General features: G+C 35.0%; 1 protein-coding gene and 1 long non-coding RNA gene across 4 annotated transcripts in view; one reads left to right on the top strand and one right to left on the bottom strand.

The window, feature by feature from the left end:
* Positions 1 to 283: 283 nt before the first annotated feature.
* Positions 284 to 13238, bottom strand: LOC128245064 (uncharacterized). Of its 2 annotated transcripts, none has more exons than XR_008263047.1 (7): positions 12929 to 13238; positions 8280 to 8366; positions 7422 to 7534; positions 5565 to 5675; positions 4472 to 4549; positions 3456 to 3558; positions 284 to 2560 (listed from the first exon to the last, which is right to left on the bottom strand). It is a non-coding gene; the product is annotated as an uncharacterized LOC128245064 (long non-coding RNA). The 2 variants fall into 2 exon arrangements; XR_008263046.1 differs by having other exon boundaries at positions 285 to 2560; positions 12693 to 13238.
* Positions 13239 to 18257: 5019 nt separating this feature from the next.
* LOC128244639 (flavin-containing monooxygenase 3-like) overlaps positions 18258 to 21815 on the top strand; it is a 41354-nt gene continuing 37796 nt past the window's right edge. Inside the window, exons 1-2 of one of the 2 annotated variants that reach the window (XM_052962657.1) lie at positions 18258 to 18631; positions 19664 to 19828. In XM_052962657.1, coding sequence (XP_052818617.1) covers positions 18472 to 18631; positions 19664 to 19828 — 325 coding nt within the window. In that variant the 5' untranslated portion in view covers positions 18258 to 18471. The remainder of the gene's footprint in view (positions 18632 to 19663; positions 19829 to 21815) is intronic. The other variant, XM_052962658.1, reaches the window with a different exon arrangement.

Raw genomic sequence — 21815 nt, 5'->3', positions numbered from 1 at the left:
TTTAGCCACACTGTGGTTTCAATTATGTCAGGGGTGTAGCTACCCCTCTATTCATGTGAATTCATAAATGTGCTGGGGGGTTCAGGGGCGTGCCCCCTCAGAAAATTTTGAAAACCATGGTGCAATCTAGTGCATTCTGGGCGTTCCGATGTGCATTATTTAGTACTGGAAAATAACCAGTTTTATATTCATGTAGTCAAGTTCGCATACTGCAACTTTGGTTGATTTTTTTTGTCAGAATCATGTGGATTCAGCCGCGTATTCACGTATAGGCGGCTACACGCCTGTATGATGTGCATATGAATGTATAATTTGGTTTAAATGATGCATCCTTAATGTAACACCTCCTTGCTGCTACACCAATAGAAACTTCATGTGATGTTAATAGTAAAAGAACTAGCACTGACGTTCCCATTTTTGTCTGAGTCATTTAAATAATAGATAACAAATTACAAGATAAACAAATTTGTTTTCACTTCTTTAATGAATTATATAAAAACATTGTACAAAGATATCATGACACTTTTAAACAATAAGTATGGTTGTCAATTAAACAGTATGCTAGCTTTAAAGATTTAGGCAAACCATTGGAATTTTACAGCGGTCTTAAAAGGTGTATTTAAAGCTGCAATCTCACCGATTGATCGTTTTGACTACTGGTACTCTTTTATTGTTTGTCTATAAATGGAGTATTTTTTGCAGAAATGTCTAGACCCAATTTGAAGTGATATAAGACTGCTGAAAAAAGATCATATTGCAGTTCATCATATTTATGTTAAAAAAATGATGTTTTATGACTAAAAGCATTACGAACAATGACTAAAAGCATTACGAACAATTTAATGTAAATGAACTTTTCGGCAGTTTTACCAAACATGTTTGATTGGTTCTATCGTGAATTATCTAATATGACTGAATTAAAGGAATGATAACCAAATCAGCCGATTTTGAGACAAGTTTGTGTCTAAACTGACAATCTGTAAGAGTGCAGCTTTAAGTGTTGATCTAAAGCTTCATATACACATTGTTATATTGTCAATAACTGTTTAAAAGGTCTCATGTACTAAATAAGATAATAATTTTAATAATATCTAAAATTGATTAAAATAAATAAAGTACCATTATACCTATTTCTTAATAGTGCCGTTTCTCATCTGACAATACCATTCAAAGCCATCATTTCAACTAAGAATTTATTTTTAACTTTCAACTTTTCTATAGCATATGCAACAAAATATACCAAAAATACAAGCCATGAACAATATGATTGTTCAACTTGCATTATCTTTGACCTTTTGATATGACCATTTTCCAGTTTTGTCTATTTGTAAGTTGTGCCCTGAAGAATAAAGTATGACTGTATGAATCAAAAACAAGCAATAAAAACACTAAAAATATGCCCCAATCCCTGTAATTTCTAATACAGTAGTAAAATCAAGCAATTAAACATTTAGAGCTGCACTCTCACAGATATACCGTTTCCACAACTTTTTTTGTCTTGGAATGAGCAAGTTTTGGTGTAATTATCTGCAAACCAATGATAAAAGATTGCTGACAAAAGATCAGATCGCAGATTTCATATTTCCGTTCGAAAATTAATATTTACTAACGGTTTAAGAAAAGTGCATAAAAAACATCAATGTTTTAACTTAAATAGAAAAATCTGGGATTTAATTTTTCGCAAAAATTGGATGGTTCCAATCCAAGACATAAAATGAAAAAGGTTGTCAAAACATCCAAAGTGTGAGAGTGCAGCTTTAACGTTTGAAAGTGTTTGCCTCGTGCCCCTAAACAGGGTTTAATTATATCATATGCCCAGTGGGCTTGTCCCTGTATATTTGATTGTATGATTGCAGTAATGGATACTGGTCTAATTATCTTCTGACAATTTTTCACCAATTTTAAAGAATGAGAAAACACATATTAAGCTCATATAACACTGTACAATTTAATCTCATTCATTAGGTTGAGAAAAATTCCCTAAAAATATTAATTGTGGAGACATATCTTATTTAAATACATACAGGAAATGGCGACATCATTTACCCTTTAGTATGAAAAAGGCAGTTTCCTGATATTTGAATAGCGGTTTTTTATTTAAGCATCTCAATTCATAGTATGTTTACGATTGTTTTCAAAATAGATTCACACTCTTGATAAACTTCTTTTCCTAGTTTCAACTTTTGAGACTTTTTGATGAGCCTGCACCTTCCCCCTCTTATGCAGTGGCTTCAAGCAATAAAGCTACCAGCTCAAGTTGCACAGCTGGTGAACAAGACTGCTGGTAGTCGGCAAACTGCACACTTGATGCCATGATAAATCATGTCCATCGACTTCCAGAATGAAGAAATGACAGCAGCACAGAATTGATTTCAACTGGACCTCTCTGTACTTTCATCACCTTGTTGTAGTCAAAGACTATGTCTTAGTGTGCAGTGCGGGATCTTGAGAAGCTTTCTGCTCGTCTGATGAAGTACGTTTGGCAGATTGTGACACTCCTATCTACTCATATGGCTAGACACCTGTGATCTATGTCTTCTTGTGTGTGCCCAACCATCACCTGAAGAGAATTTAGAGGAAGTTAGTGCTTGATTACAAGTCAATGTGACAAAACAAGGTCTTTCATTTATGCCACCAAGAACTAGTATTCCAAGTTTCATAACTCGTATGTTAACTCAAAGCAATTGAGCAGAAACTGTTTGGTAATTAATTTTAAGTCACTGCTTCCACTTATACTGCAAGTAATATTGAACGTGAACCGCCTGACCCAAATGCAATTCTAAATAATTTTTATGTGCAGAAACCTTAATCCTATTGACATAAAAGTAATCCAATTGTATGTCTTCACAAAACATTCTACAACAATATTTGTCAATTTAACTCAAAGATTGATTATTGTTTTTTAGTCAGACAAACACAGAGATGGCCCTATATCGCTCACTTGAATTGAGAAAGGATTCTAACTTAGTTATTGTTTGGACACTTACTGAACACTTTTGGTCTGACTTTATAATGCAGCTGGTGAAAATATTAAAAGTCCCTTAATAATGGGCTTACAAAAACATAAAAAAAATGTATTTGTTTAAAAATTACAAAGGGCCATAACTCTTACAATATTTAAGTTTGTATTGAGCAGAATAAAAGGCTTTGACTAAAATACAACCTTAAAGCTATATTTACAAGTAAAACAAAAAAATCTACAAATATGTTTTTAGTATCTGGTTTTTGAGAGTGAATGATCAGAAGAAAACATCACACATTCACAATCATATTAAATAATAATTTAGTTTTTTTAAAATTATATTATATTTCAAAAACACTGCAAAAGACAAGACACTTACGTTTCAATTTCTTGATTTAATACAGTGATGATTATCAATTCTTATGAAGGGAGATGGGTCTTTTTTACACTCTAACCAGTGCAACTTGCATGTTCTTAGTTGCTCAGTTATTACCTTTCTTTAAATTCTCCTCTTGATCTGAGCCACGCCAAAATGATGGGAGATGCTTTTGTTTTTCCATCAGAATGTATAGCACCTCTGTGTTTCTGTTTGTCTCCTGAAATAGTAAAAGTTTATTAATAATAATAACAATAATAATAATCAGTGACTTTTATTGAAATTATTTTCACCGATTGTGCCTTGCACATTGGGGAACAAAGTTGACTTCTGAGGAGAAGATTTTTCCATTTAGACATATAGCAAAAAAATAGCTCCGCACCCTGGAGCATTGTTTTTTATGAATCAATATCCAGTGAAGAAAATTCATACAGGGTATTGAAACATATTTTGCTTCAAATGAAGACTTTTACCAAAGTTTGATTGAGAGTTTAGTTTCACATCGACAAGTCTTTACAGGTCTATTAAAGCTGCACTCTCACAGATTGAACATTTTGAAAAAGGTTATATTTTTTATCTTGGAATGAACCAATGTATGCGAAAATGATGACAAAACAATGTCTTTGAATTCCCGTCAAACATGTCCGAACCAAATTCAAACTATGGATAATCACTGTCATTCACAATGAAATTCAGCACTTCTTGCCCAGTATATATACCCTTACTTTAAGCAGAAGGCAAATTAAAACAAACACACTTGTCCGATATTTAATCAAACTTTAAATGGTAGTAGGATTGTCATTTGTTCACGTAATTTTCAAGAATCAGGAAGTGGGGAACATTATAAAGCCATTTAACGATACAAACAAGACGATTTTCTATTGAATGTACAATAGTAGTACCGGGGTAATATGCAAATAGTTATTATCTCAAGAAAAGGACATCAAGACCTGTTCATTTACCAGTAGCATCTGACAGTCAATAATGGTTCTGAGTTTAAAGAGCATAATTTCCATTTTATTGTTTGTTTAATCATTATATATTTAACACCAGTTGTGAAGAAGGAGTTATCATTATATAAGATTATATTATCTGGCAGTGGTTGAAAATGTAAAGTGAGACCAGTTTTTTACCTGTTATTGAACAAACTGTTATGTTGGCAGGACTGTCCTCCTCAGCAATGCAAAGAACAGCAATGACTGGCTGGCACTCTGTAAAATGGCGATTAAAACATTTTGTCCAATTAAAACTGTCCCTTTCTAAACAATCCATCAGCAATATATATAAATGAGCTGCGCCATGTGGAAATGTATCTTGGGAAGTTTCCATTCCATGTAATGATGTCATAAAGATGAGCAGAAGACATTACTTACAATGCAGTAAAAGTTCTTACTTTAACAGTAAAGATATCTTTTTTTGAGAAAATTTATCAAAGTGAGCTCTTTTATGTCATGTTTCTAAGTCTTGTACACATCTATGTTACATATATAAATAATAAACAGGAATAAAATGAGGAGTTGTGTACACACTTATTCCTCTTTATGTACTGTGTAACTCAAGAATAACAATCCATAATACTAGTAAATCTCTAGAATTCCCTTACTTTTCTCGCTGTACAAAAATGAATGAGGAGTTGCAAACAAGCAGGGCCATAAAACTTTTGCAATTTAAACTGTACCGCAACAGCAATTTAAAGACAGTGATACTCATTGATGGAATAGGCACTTAGACAGCTACATTTTCTGAGAAATGGTGATCAGACTAAATTCTCCAGAGATAATTTATAGATTTATTTGAAATAAAGAACATGTTGCAGTGTTTGTGTTAAACTTGTTACTTATCCCTGATTTAACACAATCATTACCTTCAAAATGGTGATAAAATAAAAACAAATATACCTTATTAAACACTGTTTACTATCACATCTGTACCCCCCCCCCCCTTCTTACATACTTAAGCAGCTGTTACCAAGTAAAGAATGAAAGGTCAAGGCCAATTATAAACCATGAACCATGAGAATCCTGTTAACTAATTTGATTTTAAATCACCCAAAAGGCTTTCTACACATAATGGTTCCTTAATTTAAATCTAGTCTCCAAAGGTGTCACAGTTGTGATTTCATTGAAAGACTTGAGATACGTTATTTAAAAAAATGACGAAAGGAAAGCTTAAACGCAGAAGTCTGGCCGGGTATATGAGCCAGGAAATAAATACGCAAAAGCTCACCATGCTGCTAAGGAGTCTTATATAATTCCCGGCCCCAGTTCAGCTGGAGATGTTGATTCCACACGGCTGGAAAACCGGCCCAGTGCACCCAAGCTTCACCATCGGCAGTATCTGCAAAAGGAGGGTGTAAATCTGGGAAAACGCATTTATAATCAATTTGCGAAAGTTCTTATCCGTCATAAGTAGTGAACATGTATGTGGCTTATAGAACATCTGAAATTAAGTTTAATGAAGGAGACAAAGTTCGGTCTGGGATCTAAACCTGGATTTTGATGCTGAAATTGTAAGGGCCGAATTCAGAACATCCACTCTCACTCACACTCCAACCACATTCCCGTAAGGGACACTCAAATGATCACTTGAGTGGAATATGGGGAGTGACACTCAAGTGATCTGTTCGTATTCACACGCCTTGCTAACACTCCACTTCATCAAGTGAGCAATACAGTATATAATTATAATGTATGTTTACATGATCATATCGGATTATCTGTTTGACTATGGTGATGTTTACATTATACATTGTAAACATATGTTTATTTGAGATTTGAGTACCTTATTGTTAGTTATGGCAACAAACAAATGATAATAAGTGTTATTCTGAAACTGAAATTTACATTTTAAAACAATTGGTTAATAAAAATAAACGTTTCGGGTTGTAAATAACTGTTGCAAAATACGTTTAAATGCATGTTTTCTGTTGTCGTTGTTGTTGCTGTTTTAAATATGTAGCCGTTTTCCATTGTATCACGTAATTTAAATATGTATTCATATATAATCTTGCATTGTTTGCATAATCTACAATTATTTTAGCATTGTTTTAGAAGAAAACTCATATAAAAATGCTCTGAAGTAGAAAACAATTTAAGGCCGCTAATGTATGACTAAAAACATTGATTTATCAAACAATTGGTTAATAAAAATAAACGTTTCGGGTTGTAAATAACTGTTGCAAAATACGTTTAAATGCATGTTTTCTGTTGTCGTTGTTGTTGCTGTTTTAAATATGTAGCCGTTTTCCATTGTATCACGTAATTTAAATATGTATTCATATATAATCTTGCATTGTTTGCATAATCTACAATTATTTTAGCATTGTTTTAGAAGAAAACTCATATAAAAATGCTCTGAAGTAGAAAACAATTTAAGGCCGCTAATGTATGACTAAAAACATTGATTTATCATATTTCCCATTTAAACCATTGAACCTTGAAATAGATAACAAATTCAGGCCGCTAGTCTGCCAACCTCACGCCGCTAGGCCGCTAACTTGATGCCGCTAAGATGCTAACTTCACGTACCTTTAGCTGCCTGTCTTTGCAGCCATTGATGAATTGCAAACATCAACATTGCTGGGGGTTCAAGATCATTGCGAAACAAAACAAATATATGATAGGCGCATCCTTTTGAATTTGTTTTGTTTATAGATGGCCACGTTATTGAATGAACATGTACTTCAATGGATTATCCCACTCTCTTAAATATTGTCTGGGAACGAGCATGTCCCTTATTTGTTCCAAATATTTGATATATTTAATCTTTTCTACTTGCCATGTACTGTTTTCACATACACTCATTCAATTCCTATTCAAAACCAATCCTCGAGGGCGGTTCAAGTGGCCTAGCCGAGCACTCACAAATGTCCCACTCACGCAAAACACTTGAGTCTCACTCACACCTGTGAATACGGATATACCTTTCACTCGAAAATATCTCGACCGTTATGTGATTACAGAGGATTAACTCATTGAGTGTGAGTGAGAGTGATTGTTCTGAATTCGGCCCTATGTTTTATTCAAATGATGTATAAACTTACTCGAGTACAGAGATATCTTGAAGTCTAGATTTATCGCTTACCTGAAGTTCGTAGGGCTACAATTGAGAGCTTTTCTGTAAATTGCAGGAACTGTCCCCATTAGGTGATTGGTGGTACCACTCTGCATTTCTTATCCACACAAAACACAGTGTATCTGAAAATGACAGAGAATGGCCATGCACTTATGAAAGCTATGCTAGAAATAAGCCGTTATGAGTGTATCAGATGACATTTCCACACAGAAATTGTGAGGCATCCAATACAGCAGTACTGACATCAATGACGAAAACATATATATCTGTCATGGAGCTATGCTGGTTCTGTGGCGTCAAAACCACTGCAACTGGGCAATTCACTAGAAACATCTTTTCAGAAAAAAGAAACAACCAATACTGGGTAGCCTTTGTCACCCAGTGAACAGCCAGAGCATCTAGTTACTTTGAGCATCTATTTACTTAGAAGTAGCCACATTAAGATCTCAAATTAACAAAAAAGTGTATCCGTAAGCTTTCAAATACTGAACGAAGTGCAACTTTGAGGGGGGCTGCGAGCAAATATTGTCAAGGGCAGAAATCTCGCAGAAGTTTGAAAAAGATTATGCAAAGCTCTAGCTTGATGATTTTGGCCCAATTTCAAATTGTTACTCAGTAACACGCGGCATAAATTTAATCTAACATCAATATAGTTACACAGGAAAATAGGAAATAGCTTTAAACTCTAACATTCATGGCAGAGTGTCTGATGACGGTCCAGTATGCCAACCAGGACGGAGAATATGTGAAGCATGCACATACACACCTTTACAGCCCAACATTTGGTTATGGTTTCACAGTTATTCATTTACACAAACTCACAATCAATCAATCAATCAATCAATCAATCAATCAATGCACACCCACCTGGAAAGGTACAACATCCTTTGGAAGAGATGAATCTTGCAGTCTGGTAGACGGTTGCTGACTTAACTTTATTGTCCCAAGCAGCAACTGCAATTAGATAAACATGTTGATGTTCGCACTAAAACAAAGTTTAGTATTGAGTAAAATTAAACATGCAGCCTGTTGGCTGGGGTAACATATCTAAATCCCCAAATGGATGATCTGATCCCAACAGATCAGCAAAACACAAATTGTATTGTTGCGTGTCCGGGGGGGGGGGGGTTCTCAGTTTGCATGTTGTGTACTGAAAAGTTCCAGCTTTCCATGACACTCGCAATAAACCTATCCATGAATTAATACAAATTAACAAATAACTACCAGGTAATTATGGAAATATAAATGTCATTTTTTACTTGATTGATAAATACAACTTATATTGCAGTCAAACTGGATAAAATATCAGAAAAATGTGTCCTGTTCCAAAAAGTGTGTTTTGAAGTTGCAGACAATAGTCCAAAGACCAAGAATTTAGTGTTTAGACAGGAGCAGGCAAATCTTAAAAAAATGTCAAAATTTTAATAAAACTAAAATTGTACAAACCTAAAATAAATCATGTGTACACTTGAAAATACATACAAGGATACAATGTACACATAATCAAACGCTACCTGAGAGAATCATTTTTTTTCAAGAACTACTTGAAGGGGTACTGTGACCCGCAAGCATTTCGTTGTGGGCGGACACCTTTAAACCTCTTTCCCACACATTAATTAAACACATCTTATGTTTTGTCAGTCCCGGTTTTGATGACCAGTATAAATCTAAAAGCAGTTTTTCTGCCAATATTTACCCAAATGATTTGAATGAATGCTTAACAAGAAAGTGCAGTGTACACAATCAAATAAAGTATTTAGTGTTCCAGAAATAACGAGCAATCTGAAATCTGACCCCTTACATTCCTTAAATATTCACAAAGAGTTAAGTTCAAATTTAAGCAACAAATATCACATTCAAGCAGAATAATTTCAAGCAAAAATGAGCAAGAAAATAGAAACCAACTGAATTGTATTTTCAAATGTTCCATCCGTGTTTGTTTGTTATCTTTTTATGATTCAAATGGTAAAAAATGGTGCAAATGTGAGAAGCTCTGAAGAAGAAAACTGATATTTTAATAGAAATAGTGATGAAATCACTGACATTATGTTTACTTAGCATCTAAAGCAACAGACCAACCAGACCTACCAGTATGCTAATCTATATTTAACTGCTAAATTTTAAAAACCCTAAACATACAGATAAGATCTGTGGCGCTGTTGTTAACATTGTGTGATTAAAATGCATATATTTTTGTTGGTGATTTGTTTAAATCCAAGATTTGTTTTCAGAAGATCAGCAATAATGTTTTTTCTTTGTCTCAATGAAAAATGTAATGTTCATGTTCATAAGCGCTGTTTTATCTGAGAATTTCCCTTGGTGTGAACCGCTTACTGTGTCCAAGTTATCCAAGCTGGATCTAAGACATTACTACAATATGGGCAATTTGCTCTGCCATTTTTATAGATAATTGTGTATTCCAAAGGTATTCTTTTGGTACATTGAACTCACAACAATATTTGAACTCATGACGTCCAGCACCGCTGTCAGATTATCTAATCCAACCACTATGCCATTGCATGCTCTTTACTGAACGAAAGATAAATGAATACTCACAATTTTGAACAGTATTTCTTTGGTCACAGATAGCAACCTTTTAACCCCACTTAAACCTGTCTTCCCTATTTGGCAAACAGAGAATTTTTAGAAAATTTGTTATCTGATGATCCTGTAAATTTTGTGTGGATAGACTAAATACTATTCGAATTTAGTAAATCAAAACTAACATCTTGGGTTTATTCAGTGTAGACCCTAAAATATCAATTTTGATTTATAAGTATGTAGGTTTGTTCAAAAGCTCAGTACAGTTTACTTGTTAAGTTATCCGATTTCTGTAAATAAATGTTACTAAACTTGACTATAAAATACTGTAGGGGGGCGTGTCGTAAAGTTAAGAAAAAATCCAAATAATGCAACAGTCAATTGCAGCATGGGCCCCCAAGGTCCTGCTAATAGCGGGGACTTTGACTTTCGGTCCAGCCAATCCCAGGTAAAATTCCCGCTCTGCACAGACAAACGGCTGGTAAAAGCCTTGTCAAATGAATTATGGTCATTTCGTAACCACTCATTGTTGGTCATTTCGTAACCATTGTGTTAGTCAATTTGTAACCGTTAAGAAATCGAATGGTCATATCTTAACCGTTGACTCCTATAATTATGAGGAATTAATTTAATACCATTTGAATTTACAAAATAAGTTTACTGTAAGTATAAAACATAAAAATAACAACATAAAAAAAGTTAAATCTAGTAGTTGTATTCCTTCTTTATTCCTAATAGTTTAGTGCGATTTGCCAATAAACTCTTGAAACTATGACAAATAGAAACATTCACACTAGCTATTTTTTTATGTTGCGAAGGAAATATTATAAGTAGGCTGAATATTAAATGTAATAATTTTTTAATTCATAGATGTTCTACCATTGAGAGGAATTGTGACCTTAAGCCAATATTTTTTTAAATATATAGACCATATAACTTTAGAATTTCAATTTTTTTTAAATTGCATAGAAGTATTGTAAAATGTAGTGAGTTTGCCGAATGAGAGTATGCGCTTTTTATATGCTTATTGTATTAAAAATGTGCCGATGTGTTTAATTTTGTATCTTGTTATTGGAAATTAATACATTGGAAACTCACTAAACCGGAGTAAGTTTACTCAATATATTAACTGAGTTAACCTTTAAAGGCTTTTGTCCTCTAGGGACAGTTCAATTCTCCGACGTTTAGACGGAGGTTGAGACATGATTAAAGCACTTGCAAAAGTGATAAGCATAATTAAACATTTCTGCGTTTTTATAACCATCTTTTTTCCAAGTCTTGAAATAAAACAACTCTCGTAATTTAATGCTTGTTTAGTATGTTTGATAGTTTAATTAAAGCACCGCTCTAATTTGATTCAATCATAGAAGTCTTTAGATAAAACAACCCTTCAAAATGATCACTAAAAAACCGTTTCTAGTTCTTTATTTTCTGCAACAAACAAATAAATGTTTTAATCAATTTTCTTTTCACAAGTTTGATTATCGTTTGATTATCGCGCGACAGTCAATCCACAGCGCAATCATCATTATCGATTATCGTGTTAACACAACATCACAGGTGTAATATTTAACGACGTACCGGCTGTCAAAACAAAGTGACACACGATTCGCGAATTCCTAATACACAGAATTATTTTGACATGTTTGAACAAAACGTCCGGTTTCGTGAGGTAAAATTACGTTGACAACTAACAAATTTTCTCGATTTTTTTGTCCGGTATCCGGAATTCCGGGGTTCCGGTTTTGTGGAGATCCGGTTTAGTGAATTTCCACTGTACCATAACTAATAATTTTAGGCTGTTTTTTGTCGGTTTCGGATATAAAGTATGCAGAATATGGATCAATTGAGAAAAGAACAGAACAGAATTTTGTTCGTTTTAAACAATTCGAACAAATATTGTCAATGAAATAGGTCAAGAATGATCATTTATGTAAACGTAATTTTACTCAAAAATACATCACGATCAGTCTTAAATTATTGTTTATAAGTAAGCAAAATGTAAGAAAATAATTAACATATTTTGGTAGTATAACAAATCATTTCTAATTTAGCATTGGCTTGTTACTAGTGAGAATTTGAGTAATGTCTCCCAATAAGTGTCTCGGTTACTGTGCCATATACATCCACGTTCGAACAATACACTTAACGAGGTGCTAAGTGTACTATTTATCACCTTGTTAAATGGTGGTTACCATATGAGCAATTGATTTCTTGACGGTTACGAATTGACTAACAAAATGGTTACGAAATAACCAAGATTCAGCAGTTACGAAATGGTAAGGTTACAAATGACCAGATCCCCGTCAAATGCCCCTGGGGACATCCTAGGTTAGGCCCATTCCCAGTTTTCAGCGCAAAAACAATAACACCGCATTCACTCAGCACTGCTGGTCCACCTGGAACGTAAAAACATGGCCCATTTCCCCTGCTATCCCTGGTATAAACAAGACCTGCCTGGGGGCCATGGTTACAATTGACTGGTGCATAAATGTGGCAGAATAAGGGAAATATTTTATTGTTGCATTTATTATCAAATATGAGCATTTAAGACACATGCAAAAAGCCACAATACGAATTGGTGATAGTGTTCGTTCTGTTCTGCTATTCAAAGGTGATGAGAATGACTAATGACATGACATTGACAAACAAAATGTAAGGCATTTGTATCATTTCGTCTTTTATTTATTAAAATCTGAGATGTTAAGGGAGCAAATCCCTTTTTAGATTGGAACATACCAAACAATAATAAGCGACGATGTAGTGGTAAACCAAGTTTGCTAGAAATCAATCGGGTTTCTCCAAAATACCAGCAAAAATTACACCGGATGTTGATACTAGTGATTTAGTTTCGGATGAACAAAATCCGGATAAATCATTTGCTTTTCATCCAAAGGGTGGACGATTTATACTACTGTACAAAAGTCATAAAAATAAACGAAAAAAAACGTTGAATATGTATTTTAAACACTTACCAAGTTACCATTCTCTTTCCGTAAGAGATGAACGCCATACTGCATAATTGCACGGAGATGGTACCACGGAGATACCCGAAAATTTCCGTTATATTCCGGAAAGTTAAATTTCTGTATACTTGAAAATTTGGATGCTGATGGTACACGAAATATCGAATTTCCTTATTTCTGTTTTTTATGGAATGAAACTTCGGGATAATATACAATAGGCTTTAAATAAAGTAAAACAAATAAAAAATGCTTAGTATATAGCTATTTTTGACCAAAATTATGATTTTTTCCCTGGTCGCCTTAATAGCTATTTTTATGGATACACAAATATACACACACAAAAGTTTAAGAATATTTTTTTAGTATTAAAAGATAATAAGATTTAAAACAATGAAATTATCTCGTAAATAAACATTCAAGCTTATCAACTTACTGTCAATGGACATTTTTATTGACATTTGATACATCAAATCTGGACTGAAAATATTAAGGAGACCAATTTTTGTCGCCTTAATCCAGCGGTCCCCGTAATGCCTAGATTAATATATATATGGTCACCTTAATATCTGTAGTAGATATATATATATATATATTAGGATTCAGGGACAAGCTAACCGGAATACAGAGGTCTTACATTAGTTTTAAACGATTTCTTCTTATTGCAAAACATGAAGAAAACATATACAGTTTAAAATTACATCAGATATATTTCAGATATCTGGGACGAATATACATGTTAATTTACTACCAGCAGATATCAATTAAATTTGTTTTCTGAATCGAAAGCCAAAACAATTTTTCTATGTCCGGAAGAATCCCACAATCGCAACATATCCATGCGGTCAATTGGAATGCTTTTATGAATAAACATTTAAACTAAACCATCGAGTCGAGTGTCTATCATGGTTGATTGTGTCCATGATTTGAGTCTTCTTAAAGCACTGAAACTGCGTTCGAACAGGAACCCGCAGGTTAAATTAAAATAACTGAACAATTGCATTCATGTTGGGGAAATAGTTTTCGTCACACATTTAAATTCCTTCTTTAAGAGACACAAGTTTTTTTAATGTTTTCATTTGAGTGTTTCCATCTAATAACTTTGGTTGAAAATTTGCTTATCATAGGAAGATCGTTTGAAAATGTTTGTTTGTTTTTGTCTTTAATTCTACACGTAAGGTGGTCATGTTTTTCAGGTAACAAATATGTTCCCTCTTAAACGTCTTCCAATCGTTCAGGAAATCGAGAAGTAAGGTGTTGAATTTCGTGGTCTAAAAGTGGATAGAAGTGATAAAGCTTATAATGGTCCAACACTTATGTATTTTTACCAGCATTTTTCCTGTGGTTTCGTCTACCAACGATGCGTGGTTTCCCTGGAACAATATTTATTTGTACAGCTATTCTCACTGACCTGTCATCAATCTTTTTAAAATAGTCGGATTTTGCTCGTATACATCTGAGGATATCATCAAGGTTGTAAGCTTCAATGTGAGCCCGTAAAAAGTAACAAGTCGCAGTCGTTGGCTTGCAAGTTAACAGACAGTGGTCTTATAAATGCCAATATATATTGCGTCAAACATGCCACAACAATAAACTCGAAACTTTCCATTGACCTTAAATAACTTAACGCATCAGAAGCTGACTGGCCAGATGATTCCTCAACAATATCACTTATTGCGTCGTATGTATGCTTATAATGAACCAACAGGTTACTAATGGAATCTATTCTCGATAACCATCTCGTATCAGAGAGTGTAGGGAGAGTCTGTTTTTTTGAAGCACATTGAAAGATGACAGCCTCGTTTTCCTCCTCACACTCTGATACACAGGCTAAAACGGTCGGACACTGCACAGGTTACTAATGGAATCTATTCTCGATAACCATCTCGTATCAGAGAGTGTAGGGAGAGTCTGTCTTTTTGAAGCACATTGAAAGATGACAGCCTCGTTTTCCTCCTCACACTCTGATGCACAGGCTAAAACGGTCGGACACTGCACAGGTTACTAATGGAATCTATTCTCGATAACCATCTCGTATCAGAGAGTGTAGGGAGAGTCTGTCTTTTCGAAGCACATTGAAAGATGACAGCCTCGTTTTCCTACTCACACTCTGATGCACAGACTAAAACGGTCGGACACTGCGCTTTACCGGACATATGTCTGTTAAGAATGTGTTTGTTTTTTTTTCCTTTTTGCAGTGTAGTGAAAAAATAGAGTAAGATGTTGAAAGGTGCTCACAAATTGCGAATTGGTGGAGCCTGAGTGCATGATGAGATAACATCGGCTCTTACAATGCGTAAAATGCTTAGCATGTGGAAAACGTTGAGTTATCCGAGCTTGAATGTCACTAACTTTGCTACTCATTGTCAATGCACCATCAAACCCTTTCCATCGCCACTTCGTTAGATCTAAGTTCCATTTTAGTAGGCTTTCAAAAAGGTCGTTTGTAATGGTCTCTGTATTACTCAGTGGCATTTCTACAAAACCAATGATTGCCTTACCAACAATATACCGCACACAAACATGACACTTATAGCAGTCGTTTCATCAGCCATGATGCTTAAAAATGGGGATTTCGACATTACATACAATATTTTCACGTATATAGTCACCAATACATGTAATTATTTCATTTTGGAATTGCGGCGATGTATACTTCGCATTCTTTGGACTACTTTTCAGATGGTAGAAAATGTGTTTCATCATATGTGCTTATCCAGTCGATAAAGAAGTTAAAATTGCCATCTTCGCGGTTTCGATCTTTTGACCACATCATCCCTCTTAGTGGAATTCCTCGTCATGAAAGTTTTATAATAACTTCAATTATGGCCATAAGATCATGTCTGTTTCAGATTATGTTATCGGGATAAGCTGTGCTCAACGTCGCATTTATTGATTCCGTTTTTCCTGTACAAACTTTTTATAAACGTCACACTAGCGGTTATCGCATGAATATGTGTTTTAGAGCAGTTGTGACTTGATACCGCTTTTAGCCCCAACAGCATTTTTCCAATCTTTAAATAGTGTACAAGTAAATTCTGTGTGTCTAGCATCTGTATGTGCAAACACAAACAAGGTGTACAATAAGCACCATCTTCACTATCGGAATACCGTAGCCGGTTAAAGTCCGTCCCAAAGAAATGTTGAACTTTCTCTGTTTAATTGCAGGATATTTGGACAGTTTATTAACATTGCAGTTACGAATGTTGAATTTCTCTTCATCCGACAACTGTCTTCGACGTGAAACCAATGTTGCTAAATCCGGACAAACACTTTACGTATGGAATAAAACATTGGAGCATGCAAAGTAGTAACGACATGAAGTGATAAATACAGGTGGTGTCTGCTTTCGAATTTTAGATGTTTTTGCATCACAACGACTAGTTTTTAGTACAAAGATGTTTTATTTATAGGTCATACTAGTTAAATACAGTTCTTCACAATGAATCGTTGTCGGACCTTAGTGTTACTTTATGCAAGTCGTAATGTAATGATTTTGTAACACTTACGTACATTGACCGTAAATCTTCGCAATGAAGAGGAGCATACCACTCGAGATCATTCGGAACTCCTCGGCCATTTATATCGAAAACAACCTCGGAGGTATGCTGGTACATCATGCAGTTAGTAGTTCGTATTTTTTTTAATTATATTATTAATTAAATGTAGTGTTTAAGAGTTGTATTTATTGATCTAAGTTTAAATTGATTGCCAGTGAAGTGTATTATTGCAAACATAATTAAGATTCCCAAGAGTTAAATCATAAAGTTTAACTGCTAAATAAAATTACTACGCGATCTACTTGCAGCGGACATAACGTACCGCTTTTTGAGTATGTAAACCGTCCAAATACTTCCGAGGTTGTTTTCGATAAAATGGCCGAGGAGTTCCGAATGCACTCGAGATGTGTCCAGGTCCATCACAAACCCAGACGCGATCGAGGAAAAAACGATTCTTGCCCTGTATGTAGCGATGTCTACCATTGTAGGGTAAAATTCATGCGGAATCTTTTGAACAATAGCGCGCGAGCAAAACTCGCTGCCGTACGGTTTTATACATTGAAGAGAGTCCAACAGAGCTCAATAACAGCGAGGATGGTGCCTCAACTTGCCTCAGGGTCTGTTGCTACAGCACTTTGCATAATTAAGTGTACATAGTTCTGTTATATTGTAGTGATGTCTCGAATTCAGATGCAAATTTTATTATTTTTCATTGCGTTTTTATGTATTTTTTTTTGCTCTGCAAATTGTGCCTCAGTGTGGCTACGGCGCTGCACATCATATCATAATATAGTTATTTGGTTTTGAAGTTTTTTCATACCATTCAATCTTCAAGATATTTAAATATCATATGTGCTCGTATTATATTTAAATTTGTGTACATCGTGTTTTTCATATAATTGTTTTGGTGTACATCTATATATTGTATTCGACTGTTTTAATATGTTTACGTTTCAATCTCTCTAGAGTGGAAATAAAGCGTATATATGCACTACTTATCATTCATACGAGCACCGCTTGAATTATGTCGGGGTATAAAAAGGTATAAGGAATAAACCTTTTTAATTAATATCAGATACAACTTCATTACAAAGCAATATGGCAACCCACAATAAATGCCTTACAAACATGTACTTCGACTACAAGAACATTGAGTCAATAATAGTTTTAAATGAAGAAATCTGAGAAAAGGTGCGTGTTTCAGCATTTTTTAATTTATAAAGTAAAATGAGTTTTAGCAACTCGTACAACAATACTCACAACACGACTGGGACAATTAATTGCCATGCATTTAAGCGCAAAATATAGGTTGATGAAACGATTTTATTTAATGCATTCTCGTGCATTAACAAATTAGACTTTAATGATCAAACCAAATATGAATATGATTAAGGTACAGATTAAAAGTATAAGCGATATTTTTGCTCTTTTTTAACTGTGGAATATGCGGAAACCTAGCTATTTATTAAAAAGAACATCTATTAAGTCTTATATTTTTATCTCTATCTCTAAGTCCAATGAGTTAAACATGATGTTGTATTTAAGGCTTTTGCACAAATCCAGTTATGACGTCAGTGTTAACCCCTATTTAGTTTTCCTTTAAAAAAAACAAAAAACAATGGTGCTTATTACATCATTACTGGCGACTTAACCTTGTCCAAGGCCGATTTTCTCTTGTACTCAGGGAATGAGAGAGCATTTTCTTCTCACACACATTTTTTTTTAACATACTCACCAAAACCTGTTCAAATATAAACTTACTAGTAACTTGATCCTTGTCTTAATGATAATACTCTTAACATGCGACATGCATAAACACGGTAAGGGCGTAAAGGGTACACTAAATATCATGCATAGACGTATGCATACCCTATACAACTACTTTAAACCTCTGCTGTTTTTTTAAATATTTTGAATTCTATATTGAAATCAAATACAACACATTATTCACCTGATAGCGTACGGATTTAAAACAACTTTGATACAAAACATTCATTTCATTTGCTTTTTATAGAACGGAATTTAAAATAAAAGGATATCTTTCGTTAGTAAACAATGTCGGAGAGGAAGCGCGTGTGTATTATCGGCGCAGGACCGTGCGGCATGGCGGCACTCTGCCACTTCTCGCAAGCAGCCTCTGACGTCCGACCGGAAGTTGTCTGTTACGAGAAGCAGGCGACATGGGGCGGCCTCTGGAACTTCACGTGGCTCACTGGTGGGATATAATAAAGACAAGTTATATTACATTAAAATATCAAAACCAAAGTAACATTCGTATTCATACCTTAAGTTCGCTATATTATTTACATTTGAATGTACATTTTCTTATATGTATCGTAGTTACATAATAACGTTATTGCTTTTTTCATGTACAGAAAGACGCATGCTCAATTTAACATTCAAGTTTAACCAGTTTAACTCTTAACTCCTATTTGTTCAGAGTCAAGTATCCCTAAGGATTAGTTTTCTTTTTAAGCTTCGATGGGAAACTTGACTTAATCTTGGATATTGAACCTTCAAAAAACCCTGAATGTTTATATATGATAATAGGCTAAAAATCCGGGTTGTGCATGGAAATAAACTTCGTTTAATTTCTGTCTTTATTAAATAAAAAAAGATGCAATTAAAGTTGATTCAGGGCATTAAATCACCTTATGAGATTTATCAAAATTATACCACCTTATGATATTAAATGAAAATGATTACACTCGAGTAGTTTATCGACTAGACTAAAGCGACCTATTTTTTGTACGAGAGCATGGTAGATAGTGCATGTCAGTGTGCACGATACAATGTCGTGTAGTTTTAATGGGACTATATAACAAGGCAAAAACTCTCAATACCTTTCATTTGCTGAGGTAGCTTCCTTTAAATGACTGCATCGTTTTAACAGTTGTTGGTTTTATTCGTTCGTTTGCAGATGATGTCTATATCCAGTCGCTGAGTACTTAAAATTACCTTTTATATATATTATATGTTATATTCACTTCTCTATTGTTTTCAAGTTGATGATAGCCCCGATGCGGCTAATGATTGTTTGTTTTTCTTGATGAATTTCGGGATAAATGTGAGGTTATGTGCATATAGAAGACGCCGCTGACACCAAATTTGGACAAAACCTAAAAAATAAACAGACTAAAAAGTGAATTTGTATGTCAAATTCACTATACATTGCGTCCATTGCATCTGTCTTCTGGATATGCCATTCAGACACTGAATGAACGCTTATGATTCTGTCACATTCCAGGGACAGACGAGTTTGGTGAGCCGTGTCACGGGGGCCAATACAAGCATCTGTGGTCCAACGGCCCCAAGGAATGTCTCGAGTTCCCAGACTACACGTTTGATTACCACTTCCGGTGTCCCATACCCTCCTTTCCGCCTAGAGCCGTCCTTAGGGATTACCTAGAGGGTAAGTTTTGTTAAGCGAAAATCATTTCCGAGTCCTCGACGAGTATAGTTTTTAGTTAGGCCTAAAAAAATAAATTGTTTGGTTAGGGTTACATCCTTTTCAAAAATAGGTAGGGTAGGTAGGCTTTTTATTTTTTTTTTTTTTTTTTTATTAGGCTTTATATTAGAATGTTATTTTCATCATTGGAGAATGGTGTTAAAGTTATCTCCTGTATAAGCATTTAAGGTTTTAAACTACACATTGAAAAGCAATTAAAAAAAAAAGAAAAAATATTTGTTTTTATTATTTATTTTTTTAGTTTTTCATTTTTTTGTTTTCAAACTGACTAAAAAACGGTAGGGTCGGTTCTATTCCGTAGGTAGGGTCGGGTAACCCGAACCAAATGTATTTTTATTTTTTTAGGCCTTAGGTAAAAATGTTTTGTTTCTCAGACACGGCCACATTCATTTGTTAACTCAGCTTTTATATGTTTCACCGAATGAAGTTTCGTTGTATAATTTAGGAACAATTTCGATTCGAATTTTCTGTTTTGAACAGGTGTTGATTTTATGCCCCCAAAGGTGGGCATTTTAAAATCGCACCGTCCGTCAGTCCGTCCGTCCGTGTGTTCGGCACAATAACTCGTGTCCGGGCTGTAACGTTCTCTTGTATGGACATATTTTAAAATAACTTGCCACATGTGTTCGACATACCAAGACGACGTGTCGTGTGCAAGACCCGTGTCCCTACCTCGAAGGTCAAGGTCACACTTAGTGTTAATTCACAATGATATGCTGCAAATAAGTAGATAGAGTAATGTTGTCGTGTCCGGCCTGTACCTTTCCCTTGTATGGACAGATTTTAAAATAACTTGCCACATGTGTTCGACATACCAAGACGACGTATCGCCTGCAAGACCCTTGTCCCTACCTCTAAGGTCAAGGTCACACTTAGTGTTTATTCACAATGGAATGCTGCATATAAGTATATAGAGTATAGGTTCTCGTGTCCGGGCTGTAATTTTCCCTTGTATGGACATATTTTAAAATAACTTGCCACATGTGTTCGACATACCAAGACGACGTGTCGTGTGCAAGACCCGTGTCCCTACCTCTATGGTCAAGGTCACACTTAGTGTTTTATTCACAATGGAATGCTGCATATAAGGACATAGAGTATAGGTTGTCGTGTCCGGGCTGTAACTTTCCCTTGTATGGACAGATTTTAAAATAACTTGGCACATATGTTCGACGTACCAAGACGACGTGTCGTGTGCAAGACCCGTGTCCCTACCTTTAAGGTCAAGGTCACACTAAGTGTTTATTTACAATGGAATGCTGCATATAAGGACACAGAGTATAGGTTGTCGTGTCCGTGCTGTAACTTTCTCTTGTATGGACAGATTTTAAAATAACTTGCCACATGTGTTCGACATACCAAGACGACGTGTCGCGTGCAAGACCCGTGTCCCTCCCTCGACGGTCAATGTCACACTTAGTGTTATTCACAATGGAATGCTGCATTTAAGGACATAGAGTATAGGTTGTCGTGTCCGGCCTGTAACTTTCTCTTATATGAACATATTTTAAAATAACTTGCCACATGTGTTCGACATACCAAGACGACGTTTCGCGTGCAAGACCCGTGTTCCTCCCTCTAAGGTCAAGGTCACACTTAGGTGTTTATTCACAATGGAAACTGCATATAAGGGCATTGAGTTTAGATTGTCTAGTCCGGGCTGTAACTTTCTCTTGTATGGACATATTTTAATATAACTTGCCACATGTGTTCGACATATCAAGACGACGTGTCGTGTGCAAGACCCGTTTCCCTACCTCTAAGGTCAAGGTCACTCTTAGTGTTTATTGACAATGGAATGCTGCATATATCAGGACATAGGGTATAGGTTGTTGTGTCCGGGCTGTAACTTTCTCTTGTATGGACAGATTTTAAAATGACTTGCCAATGTGTTCGACATACCAAGATGACGTGTCGCGTGCAAGACCGA

This window comes from Mya arenaria, chromosome 8, assembly GCF_026914265.1.
Source record: "Mya arenaria isolate MELC-2E11 chromosome 8, ASM2691426v1".
NCBI classification, from domain to species: domain Eukaryota; kingdom Metazoa; phylum Mollusca; class Bivalvia; order Myida; family Myidae; genus Mya; species Mya arenaria.
The sequence above is the reverse complement of the archived record's forward strand: the minus strand, read 5'-3'. Positions and strand labels throughout refer to the sequence as shown.